A 24317-nucleotide genomic window follows, 5' to 3' on the forward strand; every position below is an offset into this window, starting at 1 on the left:
AGAAGAGAAGAGGGGAAGTGGGGAGTGAAGAGGGGAAGGGGGAGAAGAGGGGAAAGGGGAGAAGAGGAGAAGCGGGGAAGAGGGAGAAGAGGGGAAGGGGGAGAAGAGGGGAAGGGGAGAAGAGGGGAAAAGAGGGGAAGAGAAGAGGGGAAGGGGGAGAAGAGGGGAAGGGGAGAAGAGGGGAAAGGGAGAAGAGGGGAAAGGGGAGAAGAGGGGAAGGGCGGAAGGGAAAAGAGGGGAAGGGAAAAGAGGGGAAGGGGGGAAGGGGAGAAGAGGGGAAGGGGGTGAAGAGGGGAAGGGGGGAGCCTGAGGCGAGAAGGGCGGGGGGGGGTCACGCCCCCCCCCCACCTTTGCCTTTCAACCACCCGCGCGAATTAAATTGCCAGGGACACATTAATGGTGAGTGCGGGATTCGAACTGACCTGCGTGACCTTCACCTGTGCCCTGTGTGCAGGGGCAGCCAAAAAGACAGGTGGGATTTGAACTCGGGCAACTCGCCTGGGATGAGAGGACAAAACAAACGTGCCACGTAACACATACACACACACACACATATATATATATATATATATATATATATGTGTGTGTGTGTGTGTGTGTACAACACTGAATAGGTCTGAGTGCACAGATTTACATTGATCAACCACAATTCACTTTAATTCTAAGGCATCAACATCGTTTCAATTTCCGCATATATGCCTCCTCGAGTATCTCGAAGTTGATGGCTTAGAATTAAAGTGAATTATGGTTGATGTATGTGTGTATGTGTGTGTGTGTATATATATATATATATATATATATATATATATATATATATTTGGTTGTGGGTTCAAAAAGGAAAATGGTGGATTTTCCATGGACTATCTACCCACTAATGAATATTTCTTAGGGTCAATGGACCCGAGCTGTGACGTAACAAATTGTGAACAGGTGACCTCCCCCTCCCCCTGACACAACTTCCGGTCATCCTCAGGTCACCAGAGAGCGAGGGTAATGGTCCTTCCTTAGCTCCTTTCCCTCTGTAAGAAGTTGCTATTTAAGGCAGCACCCCCCCTCCCACTTTGTACTACTGAAGAGGATTGCAGTTAGCAGTCGAAATATATAATTAGCTTATTCTACTTTCTTCAGATTGTGGTGTCAGTTGTGATATATTTTGACCTAACGTTGAGACCACCTTGGTCTTCTTCAGGACTTGCTTCATCACAGGTCACATTCATTACTTGACACACAATTATATTATATATATATATATATATAAACCACAATTCACTGCAGTTCTAAGCCATTAACATCGAGAAACTCGAGGAGGCATATATGCTGATATTGATACGTGGTACTGCTAAGGACTCGAACCTCCGCTAGCAGGTGACAAGTGACAGTGACTTAACCAAGTGCGCTATCGGTCAAGTCACCTATAACTTGTTATGTGCTAGCGGAGGTTCGAGTCCTTCACTGTACCACGTATCAATTTCAGCATGTATGCCTCCTCGAGTTTCTCGATGTTGATGGCTTAGAGCTGCAGTGTGATTGATAAATCTAAATCTATTCACTGGGACCCATTCAGTGTAGTACATTATATATATATATATATATACATATATGCATGCACAAATTTCACATGTCACACGTGAATCACAAATATGCAGAGTCCACTAAAGTGTGTTTCTCCTCTTCCTAGTGTTTATATAGGACCCACTGTCGGAGAAACAAAGCAAAAGAAACAGAAGATCTGTATATTTCGACCACAACTGTGATCCTCTTCAGCAGATGAAGAGGACCACAGTTGTGGTCGAAATATACAGATCTTCTGTGTGTGTGTGTGTGTGTGTGTGTGTGTGTGTGTGTGTGTGTGTGTGCACAACACTGAATGGGTCCCAGTGATTAGATATACATTTTAACAACCACAATGCCCTTTAATTCTAAGCCATCAACATCGGGAGACCCAATGGAGGCCGACATGCAGAAATTGAAATGTGGTACTGCCGAGGACATGTGATCGCGGAGTTCGAGTCCTCGGCAGTACCACATTTCAATTTATGCATGTCGGCCTTCATTGCATCTCCCGATGTTGATGGTTTAGAATTAAAGTACATTGTGGTTGTTAAATATATATATATATATATATATTATATACACACACACACACACATACACATTTTAACAACCACAATGCACTTTAATTCTAAGCCATCAACATCGGGAGATGCAATGGAGGCCGACATGCAGAAGTTGAAATGCGGTACTGCCAAGGACTAACATTGTTAAAATGTATCTCGAATCACTGGGACCGATTCAGTGTTGTACATATATATATATATATATATATATACGCACACACACACACACACATATTATACACACGTACACAAACAATCTTCTTTCCCCTTTCTAAGGAAGTCATCCAAGGCACGCATCCGCCTTTTGTCATCCATTCCACTCTGACGGGTCATCCCTGTCTCCCGGCGTGAGACAAAATAATCTTACTGGGAGGAAAGGACGGAACCTTTCCCACGCGCAATCGTCAATACTTCCTCCACGTACACGTCAACATATATATATATATATATATATATATATATATATATATATGCAAAAACCACTTGAAAAATAAGAGAACTGAATACCGAACGATTTCGTCTATTCAAGACATCATTCTTTGTACCCTGATGATGTCTGGAATAGTCGAAAACCTCCGGTATTCAAATCTCTTATTTTCCAAGTGGTTTCTGCAAATACTATCACGTGTGTTTAGTGAGTTGTTTTGCACATATATATATATATATACATATATATATATATATATACATATATATAAGACTGAAGGTGGAAGAAGCAGACGGGTCGAAACGTTAAAGCGTGAAATTCTCCCATTATTCCTCGTCTGCTTCTTCCACCTTCAGTCTTATGTCATAATATAATCATATATATATATATGAAAATAATCTCACTGACGGAGAAGGTAAATGGATGAAAAATAAAACTTGTCGTATATTTCGACCACTGTATTATATTCTTCATCCATTTACTTTCTCCGACAGTGTGATTTCTTTCATCTTACCTGTGTGTCATCGCATAGTCCCTCTCCCATATATATATATATATATATATATATATATATATATATATATATATATATGTAGGGTTCAAAACAGCATTATTGCATTTTTCTTCTTTAAATAGTCTAAGACTTTAAACTTTCTGTATCAGGAGGACGAGATGTGTAATCAGAGAAATTAAGGAAGAAAACTAATAAATGCAATAATGCTGTCGCATTTGATAATACATGCATAAGAGAATCTGCTCCGTTAACCCAACACACACACACACATACATACATATATTATATATATATATATATATATATATATATATATATATATATATATATAATACTAATGTCCCACTTTCGGAGAATAATAGGCGAAAGTAAAAAGATCCGTATATTTCGATCACTGTGATCCTCCGCTGAAGAGGATTACAGTGATCGAGAGATCTTTTTACTTTCGTGTATTCTTCTCCGAAAGTGGGTCATTAGTATTATTTTACCAATGTGCTACATTACCTTGTGATATTATATATATATATATATATATATATTACACACACACAGTATACATATATAAATAAACATACACACGCCTTGTGTCTGCCGCCTACATTGTAAAAGGGCTTTCATAAGCAGCACTGCCAGATGCCAAGAGTGAGTTTATAACATCCCCGTATGCACGAGGAGGCGACTGAACGATGCTTTGTTCCAAAAGAAATATGGCGCGCACACACACAGCACGGGAATGATTTATACTAAGCTTCTGCGCGGATACTATATATATATATATATATATATATATATATATATATATACACACACACACACACACACATATATAATTACAGAAAAAACACTAGAAAATAAGAAACTTAGTCCGAATATTTTCGCCTATTTAAGACATTTTCTAGGAATACGTATTCCTTGAAAATAACTTTAACCCATTCAACTCCGATGACAAGATGTCTTGTCATTTGGTCAAATAAAACAAAAAATCATAAAACACCAAAATGTTTGATCAAACACCAGAAAAATATGACGTCAGTCCTCGCTTCGCTGCGAGCGAAGCGAGGACTGACGTCATATTTTTCTGGTGTTTGATCAAACATTTTGGTGTTTTATGATTTTTTGTTTTATTTGACCAAATGACAAGACATCTTGTCATCGGAGTTGAATGGGTTAAATAGACGAAATCGTTCGGACTAGGTTTCTTATTTCGCATTTTTTTTCTGCAAATTATTTTCACGTGTTCTTGTGAATCACTGCACACACACACACATATATATTACATCTTCAGTGTAAATGACACTGGATGTAATATACGAAAGCGCTCTCCTCCGTTTATTTTCTAAAGTGGTTACCTTCCATTTATAAAACACACGTTCCCAGTGTTTTTATTGCATATATATATTTGAAAATGTCTAAATAGACGAAAACGTTCGGTATCTGTTTTTTCAATTTCCCGGTGGTTTCTGCAAAAATAGTTTATCACGTGTGTTTTGTGATTTCTTTGCATATATATATATATATATATATATATATATATATATACACATGTGAAATTTTGATAAATTGAAGTAGATAGAGGAAAGACTGGATTATTCGTCCGAGTTTTATCCTTGACTAGTTTCGCTACTAGCTTTCTCAAAAGAATAGGTGGGAAGAGGAGACTGAAGTGTTGAAACTAGTCAAGACTAAAACTCGAACTATGACACCACTCTTTCCACTTCCCACCAACTTCAACACACACACACACATATATATTATATGCATGAGAAATCACATGAACTCGTGATTCTAAACATGAAGATGTCTAAATAGACGAAAACGCTCGGTCATCATTTTACTATTTTCATTGGTGGTTTTTCTGCACACACACACACTGAGTAAAAGAAACCTGGGAGAACGTTGGCTTCTTTCTATATTTGGGCTTCTGTAGCCCTCCTCAGAAGCCGGTAGCCGAAAAATATAGAAGCCAATTTTCACCCAATTTATTTATTTATTTATTATTATTATTATCATTATTACTCCGACGGTGGGTTCTCAGTGTGATTTATAAACGTGTTACTACATTATCCCTTAGTGAATATATATATATATATATATATATATATATATATATATATATGTGTGTGTGTGTGTGTGTGTGTGTGTGTATTCAGCTTGGTCTTTGGATCACGTGTTGGACTCGTGTGTGTGTGTGTGTGTGTGTGTGTGTGTGTGTGTTTGTGTGTGCGCGCGCGTCACTGCGCCAAATAGATTAACAAGCCCCGTCGGTGGGACTCGAACCTTTGCCAAAGCAAAGTCTCGAACCCCCGAAGCGGAGCTTGTTAATCCATATATGTTGCATATACATATATGTGTATGTGTATTTACCTATAGGAAAGGCCCAACGCTCGGCGGGTCCCGTCTAACATATCTAGACTGAAATTCATGTACGGTTCCAAATTAATCTATATCCTTAGTTTGTGTGTGTGTGTGTGTGCGCGGAGATTCACCACCATGGTCTTGGATCACGTGTTGGACTCGTGATCGACAGCTATTTCCCTCCCGGAAGAGAGCTTAGAGCTCATATATACGACCGATCTATGGGTAATGCTGTTTCTGTGTATGTGTGTGTGTGATTCACAGCCATAGTCTTGGATCACGTGTTGGACTCGTGGTGATCGACAGCTATTTCCCTCCCGGAAGAGAGCTTGGAGCTCATAATATATGACTGGGCTATGGGTAATGCTGTTTCTGTGTGTGTGATTCACCACCATGGTGATCACGTGCTGGACTCGTGATCGACAACTATTTCCCTTCCGGAAGAGAGTTCAGATTTATAATATATGACCGATCTATGGGTAATGCTGTTTCTATGTGTGTGTGTGTATTCACCTTGGTCTTTGGATCACGTGTTGGACTCGTGATCGACAGCTATTTCCCTCCCGGAAGAGAGCTCAGAGCTCGTATGACCGATCTATGGGTAAAGCTTTGACCTTACACGCACACACACACACACACCCAACTCCCCGCCCACGAGAGTTGGAGTGACGACTCGAAGCGCAGCGATACTGAAATTATTTACAGCCCTGGGCAGGATTCGAACCCGGACCGCCGTAGTGACAGTCTGGGACTCTACCAACCGCGCCATTGTGTGTGTGTGTGTGTGTGTGTGTGTGTGTGCGTTTGTGTGTTGCCTACTGAATCAACCATAGACAAAAGACACTGATCCGGTCATCCGCTGGGTCAGGTACAATGTCCTCACCCCCCCCTTTCCCCCCCGGGTGGGGGGGGAAAAAGGGGGGAGGGAACGTGACGTGAGCGATTTATACGTCAGACGTTTAGACCTTTCCCCCCAAACGGCCAAGATACATTCAATGTGTTACCCCCCCATCCCCCCCACCCAGGGCCATATGTCAAGACTTGCTACCTCAACATAAACAGCTGTTCCCCCCCATCCCCCCCACTATCTCCTCTTCTCCCCTGGGCCCCAGCATCGCCCCCGTATCCTCCCTATTTTTGGTAACCCCCCCATACCCCCTACCCCCCCACCGCACCTAGGCGAGGGTGCCCCCCCGGTCTCTCGCGCACGCGCGCACACACACACACACACACATATACTCTAAATGGTATGTGAACATTCCATTCACAAGGAATATCTTCCTTTAAATATAAACACACACACACACGTACGCACATACATATACACGTACACGCACACACGCATAGTGCATATGATATGCAAACATTCATTCACAAGGAACTTATTTTGAACAAAAACATACACATGCGCACGCATGCGCACATACGCACTAGTCTTTGCCATATGGCTCGACAGTAAACAACCCCATTCCTCATCTATCCCCCCCTCCTGGGGAGGCGGGGAGTGGGGGAAGAAGGCTGGTAGAAAATTATGTGTGTGTGTGTGTGTGTGTGTGTGTGTGTGTGTGTGTGTGTGTGTGTGTACGTGTTTCACCATGGTCTTGGATCACGTGTTGGACTCGTGACCGACAGCTATTTCCCTCCCGAAAGAGAGATCAGAGCTCATACTGTATATGACCGGTCTATAGGTAATGCTGTGACCTCACACACACACTCAAACACACACACACAACTCCCCGCCCACGAAAGTTGGAGTAATGATCCGCAGCGCAGCGATACTGAAATTATTTCAGCTCTGGGCGGGATTCGAACCCGGACCGCCATAGTGGCAGCCGAGAACTCTTAACCACTGCGCCACGAGTGGTCTGTGTGTATGTGTATGTATGTATGTATGTATGTGTGTGTGTGTGTGTTGAGAGTAATCTATATTTCGGTGCTTAGAATAGTGGCCGAAATATACAGATTCTCAGCTTCACACACGCACACATACATGTGTGACGGATTTTATATAAACCTCGACGTATGAGCGAGTTGGAACAGGTGCTGGAGGTGGTGGTTGGGGAGGGGAAGGGGTTACGGGGGAGTTTTGGGGAGAAGGGGGGAGGGGTTACGGGGGAGTCTTGGGGGGAAGGGGGGTTTGGGGTGAGCAACTAGAAAAATCTGTCTTAACCACTTTTTCTAACCTTCTTTCTGTTGCTGTCTCCCTTAAACATTCTCCTACCTAATGGGGGTTATCAGACTGGGCTACATTTCCTCAGACAATCCCTTAGTTAATCATTCAGCTTTACTATATACGACGGAGAGGTAATTTTGATATTTGGAGATTTGAATATTCAAATATTGTAACCGCTTTTTTTGCTCTAACGAACTTTTAACGGTCGGCGCTGATGGCACCTCCTCAGCGCGACGATTAACAAAGTTAAATCGTTACTGGTTAACTCGCTACCCCCGTCTGAATATTAACAGCCTAACAGCGTTGCCACATTTACCCATTTTACGAGCGGTGCCAACTGTACTTAGCAAACGCACTGTTGCCACATGTTAGGTCAATGCACTGCTGCCACATGTTAGGTCAATGCACTGCTGACACGGCTTAATACATCAAATGTGTTAAATACACTTCTGCCACATCTGAAAGCAATGTTGCCACATCTAATGGCCATATCCATCCTAACAAACTGTTGCACAGCCACATAGGATTTCGTACATCTGTCACATTACGATACATTGTTGCCACATCTAACTACCATATTCAATCCAATGCACATCTTCAATACATTGTTGCCATATTAACTCAAGTTACTACATCCAACTTAGCACACTGTTGCCAAATCTAATAACCATATTCAATCCAATGCACTTCTGTCATATATACAGTACATTTCTGCCACATCTAATAACCATATTCAATCCAATGCACCTCTGTCATATCTCCAATACATTGTTGCCACATCAACTCAATTTACTACATCCAACTTAGCACACTGTTGCCTCATCTAAGTTAACACACTTGACACGTTATGTCGCCAAATTCATCTTAATACAATGTTGTCACACTTCTAATACACTGTTGCCACACTTAACTCGTCCTTAATACGCCTTTAATTCGTAAATGGGCCAATCACTATGGCCTTGAATCATGTGTTGGACTTGTGATCGACAGCTATTACCCTCCCGGATGAGAGCTCAGAGTTTATATATGCCCGATGTACTGGTAATGTTGCGACCTTACACACACACAACTAACTCCCAACCCACGAGAGTTGGAGTGCCGGCTCGCTGAGTAGCGATGCTCAAACAATTTCAGCCCTGGGCGGGAATCGAACTCGGACCGCTAAATTGGCGATTGCGAACGGTGCCACTGCGCCGTCGACTCGTGCGTGCGTCTAATTACAATATACAGGAAGATCAGCGCTCGCGGGGCCCCGTCTCTTAGTATCCACCTTCATTAGTCACCTTGCGAGTTTAAAGCGTGATTCTGTGTCTTTTAACCGAAATGTAAAGTCAACCGGCTACACTCGTGGTGCCCCGCCTGTCCCCCCATCGATCAAACTTAGCTTTAAATATGTTTCTATTTTTCGATTAGGCCCTCGCTCGCGTGGCTGTGTGTGTGTGTGTGTGTGTGTGTACGTGTGTGTGTGTGTGTGTGTGTGTGTGTACGTGTGTGTGGAAGCTGACGTTGTACAGAGGGGAGTGACGAGTGGCTCATGATAAGTTAACTGATTAGAGGAAAGAGGCCCAGGAGGAGGAGGGAGAAGAGGAAGAGGAGGAGGAAGAGGAGAAAGAGAAGGAGGGAGGAAAGAAAGTGAAGGAGGAGGAGGAGGAAGAGGAGGAGAAAGAGAAGAAGGAAGGAGGAGGAGGAAGAGGGCGAGGAAGAGGAGAAGGGAGAGAAGAAATAGGAGGGAGGAGATGAAAGAGGGAGATGAAAGGAGGAAGAAGAGGAGGAAGAAGAGGAGGAGGAAGAGGAGAAGAAAGAGGAGGGAGAGAAAAATGAACTGGGGAAAGGGAAGAAAGACGAGGAGATGAAAGAGGACGAGAAGGCGGAAGAGGAAGCGGAGGAAGAGGAGAAGAAAGAGGAGTAGGAGGGAGGAGAAAAAAGGAGAAAGAGGAGGAGGAGGAGGAGAAACAGGACGAGAACGAGGAGGACAACGAAGAGGACAAGTCAAATGGAGTGGACAAAGAGGAGGAGGGGAAAGAGGAAGAGGGTGAGAAAAGAGGAGGGTGAGGAGAAAAGAGGAGGAAGAGGGAGAGGAAGGAGGGAGAGGAAGGAGGGAGAGGAAGAGGGAGAGGAAGGAAGGAGAAGAGGGAGAGGAAGGAGAGGAGTAAGTGGAGGTGTACGACGGAGTGAGAGAGGGAAAAAGGGAGGAGGAGGAGGAAGAGAAAGCGGGAGAAGTGGAGGAGGAAGAGGGAGAAGTGGAGGAGGGACAGGGAGAAGAGAAGGAAGAGGGAGAAGAGGAGGAGGAGGAAGAGAAAGCGGGAGAAGTGGAGGAGGAAGAGGAAGAGGGAGAAGTGGAGGAGGAAGAGGAAGAGGGAGAAGTGGAGGAGGAAGAGGGAGAAGTGGAGGAGGAAGAGGAAGAGGGAGAAGTGGAGGAAGAGGGAGCAGAAGAGGAGGAAGAGGAAGGAGAGGAGGGAGGAAGGGGGAGGAGAGGAGGGAGGGAGGATGAGGGAGGAGAGGAGGGAAGAAGAGGGAGGAGAGGAGGAGAGGAAGGGAGAAGGAAGAAGGAAAGAGGAGGAAGAGGGAGAAGAGAGAGGGAGGAAGGAAGGAGGGGAGGAGAGAGGAGAGGAGGAAGAGGAGAGGAGGAGGAAGAGAGGAGGAGGAAGAGGGAGGAGGAGAGGGAGAAGGGAGGAAGAGGGAGGAAGGAGGAGAGGAGAGAGAGAGGGAGGGAGAGAGGAGAGGAGAGGAGGGGAGAGGGAGGGAGAGAAGAGAAAGGAAGAGGAGAGGGCAGGAGGAGAAGAAGAGAAAGAGAGGAGGGGAAGAGGAGGAAGAGAAGGGGGAAGAAGGTCAGTGTGCATTCACCTTGGTCTTCTTGGATCACGTGTTGGACTTGTGATCGTCAGCTATTTCCCTCCCGGAAGAGAGCTCAGAGCTCGTATGTCCGATCTATGGGTAATGCTGTGACCTTACACGCACACACACACACACACCCAACTCCCCGCCCACGAGAGTTGGAGTAACGACTCGAATCGCAGCGGTACTGAATTTTATTTCAGCCCTGGGCAGGATTCGAACCCGGACCGCCGTGGTGACAGTCGGAGACTCTACCAACCGCGCCACCAAGTCGTGTGTGTGTGTGTGTGTGTGTGATAGTGAGACAGCGTCCAGTAGTATAAAATAAAAAATATATACATTTATTTATAAAATTTGTGTTTATATATATATATATATATATATATATATTTGGTGACCGTTTAATATGTGGCCTTCGAATTTTTTCTCTGGTATAGTATCTGGTCTAATAACGCACCAAGGAACGCACCTATTCAACGCACCGAGGAACGCGCCCAACTCTGCAGGTTAGGTTAGGTTAGGGTTAGGTTTAAATGAATTTTTTTTTTAAAGTATTGTTGTTTGTTTTAAAAAATTTCCTGAGGTAGGACACATTCAAATAGGGTAGGCCACATACTAAACCAGTTGCAAAAAGGTAGGCCACATACTAAACCAGTTGCAAATAGGGTAGGCCACATACTAAACCAGCTGCAGAAAGGTAGGCCACATACTAAACCAGCTTCAAAAAGGGTAGGCCACATACTAAACCAGCTTCAAAAAGGGTAGGCCACATACTAAACCAGTTGCAGAAAGGTAGGTCACATACTAAACCAGTTGCAGAAAGGTAGGTCACATACTAAACCAGTTGCAAATAGGGTAGGCCACATACTAAACCAGTTGCAGAAAGGTAGGCCAGATACTAAACCAGCTTCAAAAAGGGTAGGCCAAATAATAAACCAGTTGCAAATAGGGTAGGCCACATACTAAACCAGTTGCAGAAAGGTAGGCCACAAACTAAACCAGTTGCAGAAAGGTAGGCCACAAACTAAACCAGTTGCAGAAAGGTAGGCCACAAACTAAACCAGTTGCAGAAAGGTAGGCCACATACTAAACCAGTTGCAAAGAAGGTAGGCCACATACTAAACCGGCACCTATTTTTTTTTCGCATCCGACCTAGTTATGGACCAAACGGTCTCCTGTCGACACACTCCGCCTTTGTAATCCCTTGATAGTGATAGTTTCAGTGGACGCGATAGTAACAGTTGTGTGCATTTACCCAGTGGTCTTGGACCACGTGTTGGACTCGTGATCGACAGATATTTCCCTCCCGGGTGAGAGCTCAGAGCTCATAATATATGACCGATCTATGGGCAATGCTGTGACCTTACACACACCCGCACACACACACACAAACCCCCCGCCCACGTGAGTTGGAGTAACGACTCGCAGCGCAGCGATACTTGAAATTATATCAGCCTTGGGTGTGGTTCACCACCATGGTCTTGGACCACGTGTTGGACTCGTGATCGACAGCTATTTCCCTCCCGGAAGTGAGCTCATAATATATATATATATATATATATATATATATATATATATATTACCGTGTGTGTGCCAAACAGGATGATGGGGGGGATGTGGGGGGGGGAAAGACTAAACCACGGATATGGAGGAAACGGGTCGAGGAATGGGGAGTTTGGGGGGATTAGAGGTTTGAGGAGAATATGGGGATATGGGGGGGAAGGTTCGACCTCACGCGCAACGGAAAGACCAAAATATCCCCGTATAAACACTCCCCCCATCTATACCCCCCACCCCCAACTCGGTTCTGCGAGTCAAACTAACCCCCCACCCTTCCCCCCCCACTCAGACCTACACTACTTGTACATTCACCATGGTCTTGGACCACGTGTTAGACTCGTGATCGACAGCTATTTCCCTCCCGGAAGAGAGCTCAGAGCTCGTAAGACCGATCTATGGGTAATGCTGTGACCTTACACGCACACACACACACACCCAACTCCCAGCCGACGAGTGCTGGAGTAACAACCAACAGCGCAGCGATACTTGAAATTATTTCAGCCCTGGGCGGGAATCGATCCCGGACCGCCGTAGTAGCAGCTGAGAACTCTAACCACTGCGCCACGAGGTATGATGGATAACACACACACACACACATTTGGTGGCGCGGTTGGTAGTCCCCGACTGTCACTACGACGGTCCGGATTCGAATCCTGCCCAGGGCTGAAATAATTTCAGTATCGCTACGAGTTGTTACTCCAACTCTCGTGGGCGGGAAGTTGTGTGTGTGTGTGCGTGTGTGTGTGTGTGTGTGCGTGTGTGAGGTCACAGCATTACCCATAGATCGGTCATACGAGCTCTGAGCTCTCTTCCGGGGGGGAAATAGCTGTCGATCACGAGTCCAACACGTGATCCAAAGACCACACATGGAAAAGGGACGAAGACACCCCCGAGCAATTGTAAATCAATAAAACTGATTGGCTCCTTTTCGTATACTAAAATTCTTTCGCAAAAAATAAATAAATAAATAATAATAAATAAATAAATAAAATCGTCTGAAACGACCCCCCACACACAGTTTCAGTCTCTCCAATGACGTCATACCTTCGTTATGACGTCATGTCCAATGACGTCACAATCCATTAAGACGTCATAACCCATTATGACCCTTCCCCCCCCCACCACCACCACCACACGGTATGGCGGGTAGTGGGGATTGCATGTACGCTTTATACTTCAAGGGAACTTTGGTGGCACCCCTTTGGTTCAGAGTCACGCGTTCATCCGCCTGGAGTGGTGGTCACCCTGGACCTAAGGATAGAGGCGCTGGAGACTAAAGGCGGGTGTGGCTAACCCCCCCCCTTAACCCATTCAACTCCGATGACAAGATGTCTTGTCATTTGGTCAAATAAAACAAAAAATCATAATAAAACAACAAAATGTTTGATGATCAAACAGCACCAGAAAAATATGACGTCATCAGTCGTCCTCCTCCTCGAGGAGGAGGAGGACTGATGACGTCATATTTTTCTGGTGCTGTTTGATCATCAAACATTTTGTTGTTTTATTATGATTTTTTGTTTTATTTGACCAAATGACAAGACATCTTGTCATCGGAGTTGAATGGGTTAAGGTGGGAAAACTCCCTTTTGGGTGGAGCTAAAAGATTTTTTCAGTGTAAGAAAGGGGGCTGGGAGATCGGGAGAGAGAGGGGGGGGGAGAGTTGAAGGTAGAAGTGGATGGATGGAGTGAACTGGGAAGGCGGAGTGCGAGAAAGATGGATGGGGCGAATGAGGGGAATGTCTGTCGAGCGGGGGAGGGAGAGGGCAAAGGCTATTGGGGAATGTCTGTCGAGCGGGGGAGGGAGAGGGCAAAGGCTATAGGGGAATGTCTGTCGAGCGGGGGAGGGAGAGGGCAAAGGCTATAGGGGAATGTCTGTCGAGCGGGGGAGGGAGAGGGCAAAGGCTAGGTGTGAGTGGAGGATTGTGATCGAATGATAAGATTGACGCAGCCTGAAGGCAGTGGGCGGGATGACCCGTCATCCACGAGGAGCTGAGAGGGAAATGGGTGCCGAATGGGTGTGTGCATACCTTGGCTGGCTACCCCCCTTGTAAGGGGGAAGAAGTTTCTTTGTATGTGTAGCAGCTAGATATGGCGCAACTAGAGGCCACTTTGAAAGCTAACGGTGGTTTTAAGAAAAAAAAAATTCTTTCCCTTCCTAAGATTTACATAAGGAAATACTTTTTTTCTTTTTTAAGAATACCACCATAAATTCATTCCCAATGTCGACCGAATCAAAATTGAAGTTCTTCCGGGGAAGAAAGAAAAATATAAAAGACAACACTGTAGGAACTTGAAGGAAGTACATCTTTCCATAATGGCGACCTGCTGGCAACAGATTTTATTCAGTTTTGTCTTATTTTTGGCCTCAAATTGCCCCAAAGCCATTCCTGCCGAGAGTAAACAACGTTGCCACATCTACCGTCAAAGAACAGACACCACTTAAGTGTGCTGGCTACTGTACGAGCCTTTGTAAACAAATACATTGTTGCCACGTCTTGCGCAACGAGACACATTGTTGCCACTTCTTGCGCAACGAGACCTCCGTGCAATATAACATTTAGTCAACAAAAAATAATTCTGTAATGGCAACTGTACACTATATAAACAAAAACAGCTTTGCCACGTTTCCAGTATTCCGGTGTTTATGTTTCAGTCGATAGTATTCTACGCCCTCTTGGGTGTTGGGGGTGGGTGTCTATTCCAGTAGCTATCCCCCCACCCCCACCATAATGACGTCACAAGGTGGTTGTTAGTTGACAACCGCAGCTAAAAAATCAGTTTTGAAATTTCCAGCTTTTAATATTTCCACATCCTGTGACGAGAAACAATTCACCATCGCTTCTAGCCAGAGCCATTCACTAGCACGTCCTACCGCGTGACGTCAAAATGACGTCACATCGTGGGACTTCGCCGGGAAATGACGTCACAAGCGACGTCACAAGATAGGTACGTGATGACGTCACAAAACCTTCCATACCAGATGCTCTCTCTCTCTCTTTAATGAGACTTGTGGCTTCTGGCCACTCCCGACCAGGGCCCTATGGTCGCCCGGCACCTCGGCTGGCATTGGCCTTTGGGGGAATGACATTCCTGTCTAAACACGCGTGAGAATTTAAAGACGTGTCTGACAGATACAGACATAGACGGGACACCACGAGCGCTGCCCTTATCTCGTTATGTTGCAATTAAGTACATTGTGGTAAACAGCCACACACGCTATTCGAGAATTTAAGAACAAAATTGAAGCTGAAAGATACAGAGACGGGTCCCTACGAGCATAGCTCCCCTTACCGTATAATACAACTAGGTAAATATACACACACACACAAAGATATGTTGACAACTGACAGATAAACATACCTGCGGCAACTATATACAATGTAAATAGAGAGAGAGAGAGAGAGAGAGAGAGAGAGAGAGAGAGAGAGAGAGAGAGAGGGGGTCCGTTTCCACGAGACCAGTTTTGTCTCTCTCTCTCTTTTTCTTCTCCCTCTCTCTCCTCCCCTCTCCTTCCTTTCTCCAGCAAACAGCTTCCCCCTCCCTCCCACCCTCTCCCCCCACACCTCCCCCTCTCCCACTCACCTCCCCCCCTCTCCCCCTCACCTCCACCAAGATCCGCACCAGCTCCCGATGCTCCAGCACGAAACTCACCTGCAAGTGGGGGAGAAAAGAGAGAGGGAGAAAATTAGTCAATTTGGTCCACTACAATCAATTCATCAACTCCTAACCGTGATCACACACACACACACATACCATAGATCGGTCATATACGAGCTCTAAGCTCTCTTCCGGGAGGGAAACAGCTGTCGATCACGAGTCCAACACGTGATCCAAAGACCAAAGCGAACCACACACACACACAGGGCTGGAATAATTCCAGTATCGCTGCGCTGCGAGCCGTTACTCCAGCTCTCGTGGGCGGGGGGTTGAGGGTGTGGGTGTGTACGTGTAAGGTCACACAGCATGACCCATAGATCGGGCACACGTGAGCTCTGAGCTCTCATCCGGGAGGGAAATAGCTGTCGATCACGAGTCCAACACGTGGTCCAAAGACCACAGGGCTCGACAGCACAGTGGTACCGTTCGCAACCACTACCCTTGCGGTCCAAATTCGAACCCCGCCCAGGGCTGAAGTAATTTTGGCATCGCTGCGCTGCGAACCGGTGCTCCAACTCTCGTGGGCGGACATGGGTGTGTATGATGTTTGGTTACACCATTACCCGTAGATCGTGCATATGGGAGCTCTCATCCGGGTGGGTAACAGCTGTTGATCACGAGTCCAACACGTGATCTAAGACCGTGATAAGTCACACACACACACACACACAATCAAATTTAGATTAAATAATAATAATAATAATAAATATAAAAATAGGGACTCTGGTCCGAAGGGGTACCACCCAGGTCCCAAACACTCCCTAACTACGCATGGGAAACTCTAAAATAAGTAAACAAACATACAAACACATTTCAAACCTTACTGTTACAAACGTGAATAAAACAAAACAAAAACAAGCGAATGAACCAATCTCCACACCACACAGACCTTTCCTCCCACCTCCATATCTTTTGAAGTCCCACTCGAGTCCTCTTTGAGTGCCAACTCCCGATAGATAGCCCCCAGTACCACTTCTGACATCAAGCAGTTACCGCTCCAACTTTATCAGCGCTACCGTATGCGTGCGTGCGTTCATATGCATGCATATATATTATATATATATATATATATATATATATATATATTATATATACAACCACAATACACTTCAATTCTAAGCCATCAACATCGGGAGACCCAATGGAGGCCACATGCAGAAATTGAAATGCGGTACAGCCGAGGACTCGAACTCAGCGATCACATGACATGTGCCGTAGTAACTAACCAACTACGCTATCAAGAGAAATATAAGTTGAGCGCAATTTTTCTTATATATTTGTATGCTCGAGTTACATATACTTGAAATTTTTGCGTTCAACCCATCTCCACTATGATAGTACAATTGGAAGTATACATTATATATATATATATATATATATATATATATATAATGGAGGCCGGATCTATATACATTTCGATTGCAAACTGCAATCCTCTTCAGTAGATACAATTTGCAATCGAAATATATAGGTTCCCTGTCTCCCGTTTTTTTTTTCCAACTTTGGTTTTCACGTGATCGACAAATATATATATATATATATATATATATATATATTGTGCATTAAAAGACACTAAGCAAAAAATTCAACTATCGTTTCTATCCACTTCAGCCATCCCCGTTTGATCGCTGGGAGGGACAAAAGTTTCTGTCCCATTTATTTTCTCTTGAAAGGGCGCTGACATATCGTAAGATTGCGATGTCGCAGATGACAAGTCGTAAGATTACAATGTCGCAGACATCCCGCGTCGTAATACCCACGACGGAACCTCACGAGCGTTGCGACGTGAGCGTGTCGTGTGTGATCGGACCGAGGACAAATGAACTTGACAATGCGCATGCGTCAACGGATTATGGGTGACTCCACTCCAGTCCACGGACTCAAGAGGAATTCCACCAAAGTCAGCCTGGGTGGAGCAGGTTCTTTTGTCTGCAGCTGTACAGTTGAGAGGAAGAGAGGGAGCACACGTCTCACTCTTTGATTTCTCTCTCTCTCTCTCTCTTTTAACTTGACAATTGTCAACCCACACCGTCTTGAAAGTTGTCAACCACATTCGCCTGTGCGCGTTTTCTTATCTGATTTCGCATTAAACATCATCCCCCCCCCCGCACCCCGCCCCGGGGATCACAGGCGACGGCTTCGGCCGCAACAAAGAGGTATCTTGACACATGACGGCCCCGAGGCGTAAATACATAAAAAGGAGAGAGAGAGAGAGAGAGAGACTTTCTCTCTCAACTCTACCTATGCGTTGGCATTTCAGAATTATTTTGAAAAAAATAAATTGTACGGATAATAATCTTTGTCTCTCCTCTTTTTCAAAAAAGAGTTTAATACTCCGGATGAAGTTTGAGAGGAAAATCTACTCTCCCACCCTCTCTCTCTCTCTCCTGGGAAATCACCACCAGCACTACCATCTCACCCGGGTAAAGAAGCGGATGTTGGGCCTGTGCACTACCCACACCCGCAACCCTCCCTCCCTCCCTCTCCCTCCCCCCCGATGACGTCACACGCTCCCGGCGCCACGAGGGTTGGCGCCAACGTCTGCTTGTCTGGCGCCAAAGCTGTGAGGGGGAAAAGGAAGGGGAGGAGAAGAGGGGAAAGGGGGGAAGGAGAAGAGGGGAAATAGGGGGAATAGGGGGGCAAGCCCCCCCTCCCCTACCTCCAACCTCTTCACCCCCTAACCATCAGAAGCACCGCTCACATGATCATCCCATGCAGTAATGTCCATATTATACACACACACGTACAAGTAGAATTTCTCCCCCATAATACAGGGGTATCCTAACCTCGTGCCCACTACAATAAGACGCTACCGGCCCGGAACATTTATTGCACCGCCACGACAACCATGACAACTTGCCATACGAGCTTCTGCCAGATGTGCGACGTCACTTAACTGGTCGTTTTCATCGAATTCCCATGGGTCAGTTTGCTAACAGTAATATTTATTAAAAAATCATTATAATTACACGATAGGGGGCTCTAATACGCTACATAATGAAGGCTCTTTTCTCCCCTAATAAGGGGGTAGCCGGTTCTAGGCACAAACTTGCCCTCCCACCTCGCGTACGGAGGGCCATCCCTCACTCCCGTCACTCGGCTCGGGTCAAGGGTGGCATGTAAACAGTGAAGTGACACCACGCACGATAACAATGATGATACAAATAAACAAACACGGATACTTCCTGCTGTCAACCAATTCCCCCCACCTGTCACTCACTTCCCCCCCCACGTCTTCTCCTCCCCCCCTCCCCTCTCTTCCTCGTTCACTCCCTCTCTCTCTAAATTCTCTCTTCTTCACTTCCATTTCCTCTCTCTCTTCCCTCTCGATGCATCTTCCTCTCTTCCTCCTCCTCCTCCATTACCTCTCTCCTCTTCCTCCTCATCGTCTCTCTTTCCCCTCCATCATCAATCCTCCCCACATCCCCCCACTACGTCCCTTCACACTTCTCCCCATCCCCCCTCTTCCCCCTACACCAACGCCCCCCCTCCTCCTCCCCCTTTCCTATCCTCTCCCCTCTCATTCCCACTCCAACATTTTAACATTTTCTTCAAATTCCTCCTCCTCTCCCCATTTTCTTCCTCTTCCTTCTCCTCTCACCTCCCCCCCAATCCCCCAACAATAAAAATACTCATTCTTCCCCCATTTTCTTCCTCTTCCCTTCCCCTCTCATCTCCCCCTCTCTTGTACCCACCCACTCCCTCCCAACCTCCCCTCCCCCTTTCCCCCCATCCCCCCCGATCCCGTCTTGCCACATTAATTCGCCACCAAATCAGACAAAAACAAAATTGACCAAAACGACGGTCTCTTAACGAGGAGTGGGATGGGGGGAGGGGAGGATAAACGGGTCATTATAAGCCCCCCTCCCCCCACCAGGGTCATTTCTCTCCCTATTCGAAGTCGAATCTTCATATCGCTCTAATATTGGGAAAATATTATTTCCAATATTGGAATTTTCCTTGTTCCGAGGCATTCTCAATGTGTAGAGAGAGAGAGAGAGAGAGAGAGAGAGAGAGAGAGAGAGAGGAAAAATGTGTGTGTGTGTGTGTGTGTGTGTGTGTGTGTGTGTGAGAGAGAGAGGAAAAATGTGTGTGTGTGTGTGTGTGTGTGTCTGTGTGTGTGTGAGAGAGAGGAAGAAAGTGTGTGTGTGTGTCTGAGAGAGAGAGAGAGAGAGAGAGAGCGCAAATGATGCGATCACGCCACCTGTGTTCATTATAACCAATTACCGCCATTCAATACAGTGATCCCCCTGTTGTCGTCACACGATTCTATTCATCACAGAGTAGGAGGTGGAGGGGGGATGGAGGGGGAGGCGGAGGGGGAGAGTGGGACGTGGCGGGACCAAATATCGCTCTCTCCCCATTCCCCCCCCCCAATCAGGGTGTCACCCAATTGAAGGTGACTTCGTGGTGGCTGTAGGCCCAGCCCCCGCCAGCCCCCAGCGTCGGGGAGATTAATTATGTATACACCTCATCTTTCCTCTCCCCCCCAAGTCCCTAACCTTCCCTTTCTCCCCTCCCCCCAACCTGCCTTCTTCCCCCCCACCCCAAACTTGTGTATCACAAAGATATGCGACTCTGGTCCGTAAGGGGTGAGGGGGAACAACCGGGTAGTTATTCACACAACGAAGAGATGGTCTGCCCAGACACGTGCTCTGACGTCATGTGGTCGGAGAGAAAGAGAGTTGGAGAGAGGGGGAGATAGAGAGAAATATGAGGAGAGAATAAAGATTGTGATTAGGTGGTGTTAAAGAGGAGAGGAAGAAGAGGGAGGAAGAGAAGGGAAGAGGAGAGAGGAAGAGGAGGTAGAGAAGGGAGGATGGCGTGGAGAAGGGAAGAGGAGGATGGGGTGGAGGAGGGAGGAAGTGAAGAGAAGAGGAGGAAGAGGAAATGATCATGTTCGTGTAAGCTCGATTCACTTTAGCAGCAAACAACCACGACGTGTGGGGGGTGAGGGAGGGAGGGAGGGAGGGAGGGAGAGAGGGAGAAGGTACTGAAGGAAGAAAAAGAGAGGAAGAAGGGAAAGGAAGGAGACAGGAAGAGAAGTGACAACGAAGAGGAGAGGAAGAAGAGGAGATGAAGAGGAGAGAGAGGAAGAAGGGGATGAAGGGGAGGGAAGATGGAGGAGAGTGGGGAGGAAGAGAGGAAGAGAGTGGGGAAGAGGAAGAAGAAGAAGAGAGGAAGATACAAGAGGAGGAAGGGAACAAAACAAACAGGAAACAAGGAGAGGGGGAAAGAGAATGTGGGGGAGAGGGGGGAAGAGAATGTGGGGGAGAGGGGGGAAGAGGAAGAAGAGAAAGGAGGAAGAGAGGAGGAAGAGAACAAAACAGAGACAGGAAACAAGGAGAGTTGGGGAGGGGGAGGGGGAGTGTGTGGAGGAGAGGGGGAGGGGGGAAGAGGGGCGAAGAGGAAGAAGAGAAAGGAGGAAGAGAGGAGGAAGAGAACAAAACAGAGACAGGAAACAAGGAGAGTGGAGGGAGGAGGAGGGGAAGTGTGTGGGGGGGAGTGGGGGGAGGAGAGGGGGAGGGGGGGGAGGAAGAATGCAAAGAAGAAACGAATTCCTGTTGCGGCTGCAAAGCGTCGTCCAATCTGTTCTGGCGTCAAACTCATCACGCCCAATCACCTCACACCTCGCTCCGAATCGTCGCCAGGAACGCTTGCCCCAATCACTTTACACCTCATCAGTGATTAGGTGTGATTAGGGAGCGAGACGGAGGCCAGAACTCCCTCCCCAATCACCTCACACCTCAGTGATTGGGTGTGATTAGGGGGACACCTCATCTGTGATTGGGTGTGATTAGGGGAACACCTATTCAGTGGTTGGGTGTGATTAGGGAACACCTATTCAGTGGTTGGGTGTGATTAGGGAACACCTCATCAGTGATTGGGTGTGATTAGGGAACGCCTCATCAGTGATTGGGTGTGATTAGGGAACACCTATTCAGTGGTTGGGTGTGATTAGGGAACGCCTCATCAGTGATTGGGTGTGATTAGGGAACGCCTCATCAGTGATTGGGTGTGATTAGGGAACGCCTCATCAGTGATTGGATGTGATTAGGGAACGCCTCATCAGTGATTGGATGTGATTAGAGAACACATCAGTGATTGTGTGTGATTAGGGAACACCACAGTGATTGGGTGTGATTAGGGAACACCTCATCAGTGATTGGGTGTGATTAGGGGACGCCTCATCAGTGATTGGGTGTGATTAGGGAACACCTCATCAGTGATTGGGTGTGATTAGGGGACACCTCATCTGTGGTTGGGTGTGATTAGGGGACACCTCATCAGTGATTGGGTGTGATTAGGGGACACCTCATCAGTGATTGGGTGTGATTAGGGGATACCTCACACCTCATCAACGACTGGGCGTGATTAGGGAGCGAGGCCAAAACGCTCTCTCCAATCACAATCATTAGGAATGATTGGGAGAAATCACCGCCCAATCACAATGTACCGCACCTGGTCGCCAATCATTCACCGGCGCTTCTATATGCGCGCCTCTGATCCACAGGGGTGCCCATGAAGAATTTACTTCACAAAGCGTTTTCTGTAGATACCCACCCCAATCACGATCTCTTACCCAATCACCCAATCATATTACGATCCCATAAAGATCTCGTGATACCCAATCACCTAATCACATTCATATTACGATCCCCAATCTACAACCAATTACAACCTAATAACATAATATACTCGTTTCACATACTAATCCCAATCACTAGACCACACTAACTCTATCTATGAATTTTAATCTATTTTTCTCTAAATCTTGCAAAAGTCGCCTCTACGGACCAGAGGCCCGCAGCATAAATTTAAATCTCCTTAGGGCTCTCCCCCCCCAATCTAGTCACAGGACTGAATCGCTGGTGACCAGACCTGAAACCCCCCCCCCGTTCCCCCCATCCCGTCTTGGTGTTAATGATCACCAATAACTAGACATCCCCCCCACCAACCTTCCCCCCCCCCGTCGTCTTCTTGGGCAGCTGTCCAAACCAGCTGCTGCTAAAAAGCTGCTGCCGCCAGCTGCAGCCTTGGCACGGACGCTCCAACGCCACAAACGCTCTCTAAATCGCCCCTCAGGACCGCAGCAACACATATATACATACATATACACAGAGTTAAACACAACGGCACTTTGGCAACGATTAATTTTCTTGCAGAGATTTTTTTTTTCGATTTTTTTTAAAACAGTTGACCTCACTGTTAGAAAAATTGAAATTTTAAGTAAAAAAAAAATAATAATAATAATAAAGTCAAAATGATTTTGTTTGAACTCATTGTTAGTGAGAATCTGCGCAAAAAATTATATTACACACACACAATTATATATATATATATATATATATATATATAATAAATGGAAGCAAATTATCTTCTATACAAGTAGTATTGAAATCGACAGCATTCTGACAGTTGATTATCTTATTTGTATTTTCAACCTTGAAAATACAAATAAAATTATTATCAACTGTCAGAATCCTGTCAATGTCAATACTTATATATATACACACAGTATATATATACATACATATATTTATATCATGTAAAGATCGACAAACAAGAAAACAAATGTAACCTTAGTATGGGCTTTTGATCAGCACCAACCGTTTCGACCTCACGGGCCTTCTTCAATGGTCTTTGAAGAAGACCCATGAGGTCTAAACGTTTGGCTCCGAATAAAAATCCATATTCTAGCCTTAACGTTTCATTATATATATGTTAGATACATGCCTCACACAAATATGAAGGAATTGTGTGTGTGTGTGTGTGTGTGTGTGTGTGTGTGTGTGTACGTGTATAAGTTTCACCATGGTATTGTATCACGTGTTGGACTCTTGATCGACATTTATTACCCTTCCGGATGAGAGCTCAGACTTCACACCCCATAGCCCGTGTGTGTGTGCGTGTGTGTGTCTGTGTGTGTGTGTGTCCGTTGCCCCTGGTCTCCCTTGTAGGTAACTCACGACCCCTGAGTAACCGGCAACGGCCATAAATCACCTCGAGAAGAGATGTTTGTTGTCTAAGGAATGTTAGTGTGGGGTAGTGCATATATATATATATATATATATATATATATATATATATATATATGCAGAAAAACCACCAGGGAAAATAATACAATCATGACCGAGCGCTTTCGTCTAGACATCATCAGGGTACATGAAGATGTCTAAATAGACGAAAGCGCTCGGTCATTTTTATTATTTTCCTTGGTAGTTTTTCCTCGTATTTAGATTCACGAGTTCAAGTGATTTCTCGTGCATATTATATATATATATATATATATATATATATGTGTGTGTGTGTGTGTGTGTGTGTGTGTGTACGTATGTCAATGCCTCACCAGCTATCCTCATACCCACAGGGATGGAACTCACACTCGTGATGGTGGTAGTGTGTGTGTGGGGGGGGGATAAGGCTTCAGCAACATAGTTACATATAATGCACACACACACGTTACCACAGCGCACTCAGTCACTTATACCCACATGCCAGACACTTTGAGTTACCTATGTTCATACTAAACCAAATTCCCCATATGCTCAAGCCACCCCCTTCCCCCCAAACCCTCCCCCCTTCCCCCCCACTGGCACGCTCTCCTATTGAACCAAAACTTGGCACCCAACAACCAAAGCGGCGTTGCATCTTTCCCCCCCAACACCCCACGGG

The 24317-nt window shown here is 45.8% G+C and overlaps 1 protein-coding gene across 17 annotated transcripts in view; it reads right to left on the reverse strand.

Annotated features, from left to right (window-relative positions):
• The window catches only part of LOC143031548 (ELAV-like protein 1), a 486883-nt gene that overhangs the window by 48239 nt on the left and 414327 nt on the right, over nt 1-24317 (reverse strand). For 11 of the 17 annotated variants that reach the window (XM_076195544.1, XM_076195549.1, XM_076195555.1 and 8 more), the window contains one exon: nt 15567-15635. The exons of 4 other annotated variants lie outside the window; for them this stretch is intronic. In XM_076195544.1, the coding sequence (XP_076051659.1) occupies nt 15567-15635 (69 nt within the window). The remainder of the gene's footprint in view (nt 1-15566; nt 15636-24317) is intronic. 2 more of the 17 variants (XM_076195551.1, XM_076195548.1) reach the window with 1 other exon arrangement.

Source organism: Oratosquilla oratoria, chromosome 12, assembly GCF_046742065.1.
Source record: "Oratosquilla oratoria isolate Oo_2021 chromosome 12, ASM4674206v1, whole genome shotgun sequence".
Classification (NCBI taxonomy): Eukaryota; Metazoa; Arthropoda; class Malacostraca; order Stomatopoda; family Squillidae; genus Oratosquilla; species Oratosquilla oratoria.